At 36.9% G+C, this 11612-nt stretch overlaps 1 protein-coding gene across 1 annotated transcript; it reads left to right on the top strand.

The window, feature by feature from the left end:
• The first annotated feature begins 236 nt into the window (after window positions 1–236).
• On the top strand, window positions 237–11418 carry LOC123550184 (sodium-dependent neutral amino acid transporter B(0)AT3-like). Its single transcript, XM_045338615.2, has 12 exons — window positions 237–494; window positions 2125–2271; window positions 2632–2936; window positions 3642–3803; window positions 4100–4210; window positions 4597–4798; window positions 5206–5414; window positions 5660–5861; window positions 6450–6609; window positions 8309–8468; window positions 8664–8773; window positions 10893–11418. Exons 1-12 carry the CDS (start codon window positions 410–412, stop codon window positions 11137–11139), a joined length of 2100 nt encoding a protein of 699 aa, XP_045194550.2. The 5' UTR covers window positions 237–409; the 3' UTR covers window positions 11140–11418.
• The last annotated feature ends 194 nt before the right edge of the window (window positions 11419–11612 follow it).

Here is an 11612-nt window from a genome sequence, read left to right as displayed (position 1 = left end):
TAACCGCCGCCCATATTAATATTAACGCTGTGCAATTTTAAGAGTTTCATAGTGATCACACCAATTGTGAGAGCACCAAATGACCTTTTGAAATATTTTCTTCAACATAGTCAATATTCACCTACACGTTAAGCATGGCCTCGGGGGATGAAGTAATTCTTTGAATGGCACATATTTATCTTTATCGCCTTTTGTTGCGTAACATCAATTATCAAATCACTAACATTTACAGGTAATAAGTCAGATAAGAGCAGACAAACACTGGACACAGCGGGAGTTAGACCTGCAAGCAGACGACCAACAGCTGCAGATACATTTTCTCACTGCGTGAAAGCATTTCTGCTTGTGGCACAACGAAAGGTTTAGCAAATACATTGAGAGACTGTAAACAGTGAAGAGATATTTCAGTATGGATACGAAAAAAGTAGAGATGATCAAGTCGGAGACAGCGGCTGTGGCAGATTCTACGGATGGACTTATACCCAGGAGGAAAGGTTCGCTTGTACATTTTCATTCTATGACCCACACAACTTTTTCAGAAAGATCTAGTTCTCGTCACAGAATTCTGTCTTTTATAGCAGTAATTTTTGCTTGCCGTTATTTTTATTTACACAGAACCATTTCTTTCTTTATAATTTTATGAACTATGACAATAAACGTGTTGCAAAAAGCGCGGCTGCGGCGTTAGTTGATATTTTTCTGTTGCATGTACGTTGACTGATGTTTACGTTTGGCAAAGATTTGAGTGTACGACAAAATCCCTCCTGAATAAAACCACTCCCGTTGTCTTTTGATGAAGCGGACTAAACCCCTCCCGCTGTTTTTTTTTTCGGGAAGGGCAAACAAAAACAACAACAATTAGATCACATAATGGAACAGTGTGACTGAATAAAGTAATATAAAGTATATAGGTATTTTTCTACAATAAGTTTCTTAACAAACATTTGGACATTTATTTTGTTATCGATAAAACATATCTATAATGAATACAAATAAGGTAAGAAATTAAGAAGTTTCATACAGACTATCACCTAAAATACAGATAAAGTAGAGTTCATGTTATTTGAAGAAACACGTTTTGCATTACAACTCTATAAAATCATTCTCATTCACCAGAGGTTCGTCAAAATCCCAAGACGAACTAGGGAGTATTTGATAGAACTTACAATCACGTGGTTGTATTTTATTTGCAAAAGCTTTCGCATCGCCAAGATCGTTTCTGACTGACGCAGTTGTCAGATTTTGTAAAAACTTATGAATAACATGTAAATGATCTACCCGGGAACTGATAGATATATTCAAATGGTGTTGCGGATATTTATAGGTTACTAGCTTTGTATGGAGAAATATGCATGAGTTCGGCAGCGGAAATATTGCGCGACTTTAGGAGTGCATATTTCTCCATGCAAATCTAATAATCATTTTTATTATTACATACGCATCTACACTTCAAATACATATATAACTGTGACAATAATTGATAAAGAGATAGAAGTACAAAAAAATGCAGGCTTGTTTTCTTTTATTCATACCTATTTGTTTACGCTGCACTGCGTAGTTATGTATACAGCTGTTTCCAGACAAACTAATCAATCGTAGGCCCAGCGAAATTTTGATTTTAATTCAAAGCCCGGATGTTATTTTGGAACATGTCTGGGTATTGGTGGAATGCATTAAAATCTCGGCTGTAGTCATAATCCCCTTGGCCAATTTGATAGGCTAGTCAAATGTTTACTCAGGACTCAGGATATCAGACACAAATCAAATCGTCAAATCGTCACGGACAACATACGCCCCGCCCGGGGATCGAACTCACGACCCAGCGATCCGTAGATTTGCGCTCTCCCGATTGAGCTAAGTAGGCGGGCATCTACAGTCTAATGGGAGGGATTGTATCCGCACCCCTTTCAGCGGGAGTTCTTTTTTTTTTTTTTTTTTTTTTTTTTTTTAAATCCTATCTGTTAAAACTGCGAGAGGGGCTTTGTCCGCTTCATCGAAACACTGGGGGCTTTGTCCGACCCATTTGATAAAAAAAATATGCCGTGATGTTCCAGAAAGAAAATCATACTTTTATTACTTCCAGATATTTTACTTTCAACAAAAATTAATGTATGTATGTTGCAGGCTCCAGCGATACTGAGACGACAGATTCTACGGACAGTCGGGAATCTTGGGATAACAAGGCCCAGTATATCCTCGCAGTTGTCGGCTTTGCCGTCGGGCTAGGAAATGTTTGGCGGTTCCCGTACCTTGCACAGAAAAATGGAGGAGGTATGCATGTCTACTTATGAAATACGTATCATTCTAAGTGTGTTTATGTAGGCTGTATTAATAAAACATGTTGTATATCTGCACGTTGTTTACTATAATGATTTAAATATTTATATAAATATTTCTTAGTGTTATTGAAGCATACATTTTTTCTCCAGGACACGACATTATCCTGTGCAATGTAAAATCGGTTCATAATGTCAAATTATTCGCAATCTCTTCAGTCTTATTAATCTTCATGCTAAAGGTAAAAAATAAGGCACAGATATTAATTTTCAAAACATATTCAATATGTCTTGTTAGTATATCAGCCAGTTTGTGCATGTGTTCGAAACGACGTTAATTTTAACCCTTCCACAGGAGCTTTTCTCATACCTTATACAATAATGCTGGCTATAGAAGGGATTCCTATCTTCTATCTGGAACTTGCTATTGGACAAAGACTGAGAAAGGGTGCCGTCGGCGTATGGAACGATATATCACCGTATCTTGGAGGAATTGGTATCGCAAGCGCCGTAGTATCGTTCTGGGTGGGGTTTTACTATAACACGATTATTGCGTGGTGTCTGTATTACCTTGTGCAGAGTTTCATGTCTCCGTTACCTTGGTCTGAATGCCCGACAACGGTCGCCGGTAATTCAACAAAAGTCATTGGTGAATGTCAGGTAAGTTTAAACTGTATTACTGCAGCTTTGTAAGGGGAAGTTTGTCTAGAGTGTAAGAAATGGCAGTATTTCTGTAAGTTTCAATTTAGAAATAAGTCTACAACTTACTGTCTGCAGACTATGAGAAACTTACGCGTAGATTGTAAATGATTTATTAGCTCGTCTGATTTTTGAAAAGAATCTACGAGGTATTGTCGTCACGTGATCGCCGGCGTCGGCTTTGGTTAATTTTTTTGTTTAGATCCACTTTTTCTAAAAAACTATTAGAGTTACAGCTTTAAAACTTTGCACACTTCTACTTGTTTATTATTATTATGTGCCTATGTAGGTCAAGAACCATAACTCTTACCTGCATTTTGTCAGAATTATGGCCCTTTTTCTACTTAGAAAATATGAACTATAGCTCTTTTCTTACATATTGTCCAACACTTGCAGACAAGCGATGGCACCCGCAGGCGGTGCTCTTGTTCTGACATTGCTGTCACAGGTTTGGTCAAACACCATTTGACTACGAAGTAATGTTCTTATAATTTATCTTTGCACTGAAATGGAGTTAGAATACAATACACAGAGGTGGGTCTTGTTTGTTCCTCCGCCAATAAAAATATAAAGTTCATTTTAAATCATCTTTCGCCGCCTGTTTCTGGAGGTTTTGATGATAACCACTCACATATTTATTTGAAATAAAAGATTCTTTATTTGCAGCTAAGTAGTCCGACGACGTACTTCTGGTACCGGGAGACATTGAATATATCTTCTGACGTCGCAGACGGCGGCAGTATGAACTGGTGGATTGTCGTGTCATTACTAGTTGCTTGGCTTATCGTCTTCTTCTGCATCTGTAAAGGAATTGCTTCAAGCGGAAAGGTAGATGATGTACATTCTTATGTCAAAATCACATTTTGTTGTAGCAAATTATAAAAACTACACCATGCAGTAACTTTTGGATTTATTCTTAAGTACACTTGTCCGCATAAGTTATATATACACTTCTGTTTAAACTCTTATGAACAAACTAAATGACTTCCTGTATTTTTATAAGTTTTGACTTCAGTTTATATGAACTTAAAGTATTTGAATCATAAGCAGAATAGAATCGTATTTTCTGAAACCACTTTATATAAAGTTCATATATAGACACTCTACTGTTTAATTTTTAACAGGTTGTTTATTTTACGGCAACATTTCCTTACCTCGTGCTGGTCATTTTCTTCTTCCGAGGAGTGACTCTGGATGGTTTCCACCACGGTGTCCGACACTTCTTCGTTCCTGACGTTAGTACTGCTTCCTCTTTTTCTCTCGCATGAAGCCAACAATATACTTCATTTTTGCGATACAGTGTATGTCAGAAATTCAGTAACGTGTGAATGTGCTTCGGCAATCCTTTCCTCTCTCTTTATATTTCATATTGAAGTGAGAATAGTGTACACAGAGCAGAGAAGTGGATATGAAGTGTTAATATCAGTTCAAAAGACAAACAGTATTTGCCAGTAATACTTAATTTCCATATAGCTCTATAAATTGATTTAAAAATATATATTGTTTTCCGTTGAAAAGTTTCTTGTCAATCTTATTTTACCAAACTGTATATCTATGAATATCTGATCTTTTCATATTGTTAGGAAAGCTATTTCAGGTTTTGAACTCTCTTCAATTTCAGTTTGGTAGGTTAATCGATCCTCAAGTATGGTTGGATGCAGCAACACAAATATTTTTCAGCCTTGGTCTAGCTTTCGGCGGATTAATTGCCTTTGCTTCGTACATGCCGATCAGAAACAACTGCTTTAAAGACGCTGTTTTGGTTTCCGTCGTCAACTGCGGTACCTCTGTCTTTGCCGGCGTCGTCGTTTTTTCAATACTAGGTAACATTTAAATATCTGTTTACTCCAAATAGACGCTTCAGTGTTGCAATATTCTAGAAGATAGTGCGGGTTGCAACTTGTTGTTCAGTATTCTGATAACTGTTACAGGGATGCTTTATTTGTGCCTCAGTAGTTACAAGTGTGTGGATTCGTCAAGGTTTCCATCTAAGGAATTTAAGAAATTTTATTTCCCTGATTTTCAGTTTGAAAATCACTTCTGGATTTTCTCAACGGCTACTGGTGTGATAATGATTTTGAAGAAAACGCTTCTAATTTAGGATTGTGCCTTACACACAATTTATTGGTCTCCCACATTATCCAATCCATGTGGACATAAACAGAAAAATCTACATTTGTATGTTACAACTGCAATGAATGCAATAAATTTGTTTGTTTGTATCATTCAGGATTCAAGGCAACTCAAAGTTACAACAGTTGTATGACGAAGCGAAACTATGAGATCGAACGGTTGTTTAATACGACAGACATTATTGTGCCAACAACTGGGGCGGTAACAAACTTTACATTGTACGATAACATGACGGATGTCTGGTACAATGTGGTCGGAGAGATGCCGGAATTACCAGCTTGCGATTTAAAACAGGAAATTGAAAAGGTTTAGTACATGTATATGTTCATGACGATGTGCATTTTCCTAGCAAACAGCAAATACTATAATGTTAAGAAACATGTTTTTCATAAACATGCATTTGACATGGTACAGTGGTTAAGTTTATAAACGGTGGCACTATCTTAACATACATATCATCAGATCTATTACTAAATACGATACATATGCCTATATACAGCTTTTTGGTCAGTTTGACAGTTTAGCATATTAATGGCGTTTCTTATTTACAGTCAGCATCAGGGACTGGCCTTGTATTTATGGCTTTCACTGAAGCTATCAATCAGTTCCCGATAGCACAGCTCTGGTCCGTGCTTTTCTTCCTGATGTTACTGGCCCTTGGTCTCGACAGTATGTTTGGCATGGTGGAGAGCGTTGTTACGTCCCTAATGGACTTGAACCTTATACCACAAGCAAAGAAATGGCAATATTTCTGTAAGTATATTTAACCCTTAGCCTGTTAAATTTCTATAATGGGCTGTTCCATCTTTCAATTTGGACAGTATCATTAACTGTTAATGAGGTGCTTACCAAAATATACTGATTGAATGGCGAATAGTGCAGATCATGATCAGACTGCACGGATGTGCAGGCTTGTCATGATCTACACTGGTCGCAAAGGCAGAATAAATCATGTTCAGCATGATAAGGGTTAATGATAATGTACAAATGTTTAACTTTGTTGGAAGCGACACATAAAATGATTTTGGTGAAATGAAACCCAAAAATTAAGAAATATTTTGTTGAAGATGCATTTCCCGACCTATTCCTATATAGAGTAAACCCAGTAGGTGATGTTTCGGAATTTCAAATTATGAACGCATGACCTTCTACACATACACATGTGTAGCCTAATTCAAACCTGGTTCCACAGTTTTGTTAGTTCTATATAAGATACGTACGTGTTGATATGAAGGTTTTAGAATATAGGCCTACTCGTATGTATATGAAAGATAAATGTTCCACAATATTTATGGACCATGTTTTATATTTATTTGTCTATGTCAGTGCTCATTGTTTCAGGTGCAATATGTAGCGGGTCTTTCGTTATGTCCCTATGTTTTGCTAACCAAGCTGGCGCCTATATATTTACCTTGTTTGACGAGTACAGCGGCAACCTGCCACTCCTGATTGTTGCTCTTTTCCAAGTTATCTCAGTATCCTATATCTATGGTTTAAAAAGGTAAGAAATTATACATTTCTTAATCGAATTAGTATACAAACATTGGAAAATACTGAAAAATGCAAATAAGTTGTTTCAGTCTTCCTATAACTTCAGTACCTTTTATTATCCAAGTTACTGGATGTTTTATATTTAGTCATTTCATCTATACAACATTTGTATTTATATTGTAGTGATGTCATTTTTTAGCTCGACTATCCGAAGAATAGGGGAGCTATCCTACTCGCCCCGGCGTCGGCGTGAGCGTGAGCGTGAGCGTCACACAAATGTTAATGTTTGCGTACCACCCCAAATATTTTCAAAGTCCATTGAGATATTGCTTTCATATTTTGCATACTTGTTTACCATCATGACCCCAGTCTGTAAAAAAGAGGAGGCAACTCTATCAAGCATTTTGACTGAATTATGGCCCCTTTTCGACTTAGAATAAATGTTAAAGTTTGCGTACCACCCCAACTATTTTCAAAGTCCATTGAGGTATTGCTTTCATATTTTGCATACTTGTTTACCATCATGACCCCAGTCTGTAAAAAGGAGGAGGCAACTCTATCAAGCATTTTGACTAAATTATGGCCCCTTTTCGACTTAGAATAAATGTTAAAGTTTGCGTACCACCCCAAATATTTTCAAAGTCTAATGAGATATTGCTTTCATATTTTGCATACTTGTTTACCATCATGACCCCAGTCTGTAAAAAGGAGGTGGCAACTCTACCAAGCATTTTGACTGAATTATGGCCCCTTTTCGACTTAGAATAAATGTTAAAGTTTGCGTACCACCCCAACTATTTTCCAAGTCCATTGAGATATTGCTTTCATATTTTGCATACTTGTTTACCATCATGACCCAAGTCTGTAAAAAGGAGGAGGCAACTCTATCAAGCATTTTGACTGAATTATGGCCCCTTTTCGACTTAGAATATGCTTATAGAAATGTTAAAGTTTTACTCATTGCTTATATTATACTATCAAGCACTGAGAATAGTCGAGCGCGCTGTCCACTGACAGCTCTTGTTTAGCTCATCTGATTTTTTGAAAAAAAATGATGAGTTATTGTCATCACTTGATCGGCGTCGGCGTTGCCTGGTTAAGTTTTATGTTTAGGTCAGCTTTTCTCATAAACTATCAAAGCTATTGCTTTGAAACTTGCAACACTTGTTCACCATCATAAGCTGACCCCTGTACATCAAGAAGCATAACTCCATCCTGCTTTTTGCAAGAATTATTGCCCCTTTTGGACTTATAAAATCAGTTTTCTTGGTTAAGTTTTATGTTTAGGTCAGCTTTTCTCCTAAACTATCAAAGCTATTGCTTTAAAACTTGCAACACTTGTTCACCATCATAAGCTGACCCTGTACAGCAAGAAACACAATTCCATCCTGCTTTTTGCAATAATTATTGCTTTTCTCATAAACTATCTAAGCTATTGCTTTAAAACTTGCAACAGTTTTTCACCATCATAAGCGGACGCTGTACATCAAGAAACATAACTCTATCCTGCTTTTTGCAAGAATGATGGCCCGTTTTAGACTTAGAAAATCATGGGTAGGACAATATTTCTATTATACAAAAAAAAATCAGATGAGCGTCAGCACCCGCAGGGCAGTGCTCTTGTTTCAAAGATGATATGCACACGAACATAGTCATCCTTCATCACACTTGTATTTAGTTAATGCAGTCATACGTGTATTTGCATGTAGGTTTGGAGACGACATCGAGTTAATGACAGGACAGAGACCCAACTGGTATTGGTTGGCCTGCTGGAAGTATATTTCACCTTTAGCTATGTTTATCATACTGCTTGCTAGTCTGGGCAAGATGTCCACAGGAACAACGTATGAAGCCTGGCATAGGCATTTGGTGAGTACATGTACACAGTTTATGGGTTGGTTGGCTTGAAAAAACCACGACCGACTAAACCGTTGTTTAAATACACTGAATGCCATAAATAACTGATAATGCTGAAATGAATACTTTTTTGTGTAACTTATCTAATGAAATCATTATTTGTCATTGTTTACAGTTGAAAATATTTTTTTTTTAAATTCATTACAGGGAGAAAACGTAACACAGGCATGGCCGGGATGGTGTAAGTTTCTCGCAGCGTTTCTGATTCTCACACCGACTTTGTGGATCCCAGGAGTCGCAATAGTTAAATACTTCAGGTAAAAATTACAGTGTGGAAATTCATTGACATCAGTTTAGCTCGACTATACAAAGTATATAGAGAGCTGTCCTACTCGCCTCGGTGTCCGCGTCCACATCTTGGTTAATATAAAGTTTTGATGAACTTTATCTTTATCTTAGTTATTACTTGATGGGTTTTCTTTGAACTTAAAATAGTTATTCCTCATCACCATTTACATCTCATAACTACTGCACCAATATTTCATGAATTATCCACCTTTTGGCGTAGAATTTCAGATTAAACTTTTGGTGCACTTTCACTCTATCTCAGTTATAACAAAAAGCATTTGTTGCAAACTTAAAATAGTTGTTCCACTCATCACCCACATTATATTGCACAAGGTTTGTAACTCTGGTACCGATTTTTTTATGAATCATGCCAGTTTTAGTTTAATTTTGATGCATTTTCACATTGCATCTTTTGTTACAGAAGGGATTTGATTCAACATTAAAATAATTATTCCACATCAACAACCACGTGATATGACACAAAGGTTTTCACTCTCGCGTAAAAATATGATTTTGTTTTATTTCCCCTTTTACTTAAAATTTCAAGCATTTTCAATTTATCTCTGTTCTTGTTAAATGGATTTGATTCAGAAATAAATCTTCCACATCACCACCCACATGATATGACACAATGGCTATAGCTCTCATATCAATGTTGCATAAATTATTCTCCCTTTTTACTAAGGATTTCTGCTTAATTTTGATCTTCCAAATCATCGTCATCATATGACAGAAGGTTCGTAACACTAGCGCAAATGTTTCATGGTTTATGTCCCCTTTTTACTTACAATATTGTAGTCTTATTTGGATGATTTGTTTTCACCAATCTTGGTTGTTTCTAAATAGATTTGACTCCGACTTAAAAGGGTTGTTCCACATCATCACCCACATCATGTAACACAAGTTCCATAACTCTGGCACCAATACTTCATGAATTGAATCTCCTTTTTACTGAAAATGTCCAGTAAAAGTTGTGATGCACTTTCGCTCCAACTTAGTTATTACTGTATAGATTTGATTTAAACTTAAAAGTTGTTTAACATTATTAGTCACATGGCATGAAACATGGTACATTATTCCATGAATTATGTCCCTTTTATATTTTCTTCATGTTTTTACACACTTTCATTCTCTGTTCTCACTACTCTGTCTCTGTTATTACAAAATGCATTTCACTCGGGCTAAAACTATTGTCCATTATCCTCATCCACATTGGAGTCATTAAACACTCCAGTGGCAGCTCCAGCTTCCTTAGATGTGCACTGTTTCACTATCCTTCATCGAAATAGTCGAGCGTGCTGTCTCCTGTGACAGCTCCAGCTTCCTTAGATGTGCACTGTTTCACTATCCTTCATCGAAATAGCCGAGCGTGCTGTCTCCTATGACAGCTCCAGCTTCCTTAGATGTGCACTGTTTCACTATCCTTCATCGAAATAGTCGAGCGTGCTGTCTCCAGTGACAGCTCCAGCTTCCTTAGATGTGCACTGTTTCACTATCCTTCATCGAAATAGTCGAGCGTGCTGTCTCCTGTGACAGCTCCAGCTTCCATAGATGTGCACTGTTTCACTATACTTCATCGAAATAGTCGAGCGTGCTGTCTCCAGTGACAGCTCCAGCTTCCTTAGATGTGCACTGTTTCACTATCCTTCATCGAAATAGTCGAGCGTGCTGTCTCCAGTGACAGCTCCAGCTTCCTTAGATGTGCACTGTTTCACTATCCTTCATCGAAATAGTCGAGCGTGCTGTCTCCTGTGACAGCTCTTGTTTCCTAAAGGTATATAAAGTAGGTCAATTTAATATGATAGAAAACGCAGCACTGGGATGTAAGCCGTAAATAAAGATAAAAAGGCATGCTTTGAACAATATTTAGATGTACTGATAAATAGTTTTATATAATCATAGGCAGAAATCGTACATTGAAAAAAAAACAAAAAAAACGTTTTTTCTTTCAAGTTTGGTTGCAGAAAATATGGAAAGGTTCGCCAGGTTGGTACTATCCCAAACTTTAAACTTGCTCAAATGCCAATTAACAAACATAAGAAAATATGTAAGGCCTTCATGGTTTATATAATTACATTTGATTTTTAGACTGTATGATTGGTCCCAACCTGAACCAGCATTTTTCCCGAGGGAACTACTTCAGGAAGAGCTTGCCTTAAGAAAAGATAATAGCCGCAAATCCGAGTCAAAATGGCGGGCAAGTTGGGAACATAAACTCTTCTACTGGATGCCGGTGTGTGGAGTAACATATGAAACTGGACTGGGAAATCATGTAGAAACAATAGTTGAAGCAGATACGGCCTCGGTAGATTCAGGGGAGGAGTCACCTTGCTAACAGTGAGAAAAGAAAGACTGTAAATGTAGCTTACAGAATTGTCAGGAATCGGTCTGATCACATACACATGTAGCTTACAGAATTGACAGGAATCGGTCTGATCACATACACGTGTAGCTTACAGAATTGACAGGAATCGGTCTGATCACATACACATGTAAGCTAAGGAACTTCAGCACCAACTGTAAACGCGAGTTTAACATGTTTTTCTCTAAGATTTTGTACCTTGATCTTAATATTTTATACTTTATTTTTATATTTTCAATAAAGTCACTTGGAAGTTTTATGCGTTGTTTGATTTTCACTTAAACTTCATTATGCACAATTTTATGTAATGACGACACTCGCGTATGCTATTACAAAAAAAAAAATCCCGTACGTATTTCTTATTTTGCAAACACTTCTACAATTATTATACTTCATCAGCTCCCGCAGAAGTCAAGTATTTAAAAAAAAAAGATTATAATTTTCCT

This window comes from Mercenaria mercenaria, chromosome 6, assembly GCF_021730395.1.
Source record: "Mercenaria mercenaria strain notata chromosome 6, MADL_Memer_1, whole genome shotgun sequence".
Lineage (NCBI taxonomy): Eukaryota > Metazoa > Mollusca > Bivalvia > Venerida > Veneridae > Mercenaria > Mercenaria mercenaria.
The sequence above is the reverse complement of the archived record's forward strand: the minus strand, read 5'-3'. Positions and strand labels throughout refer to the sequence as shown.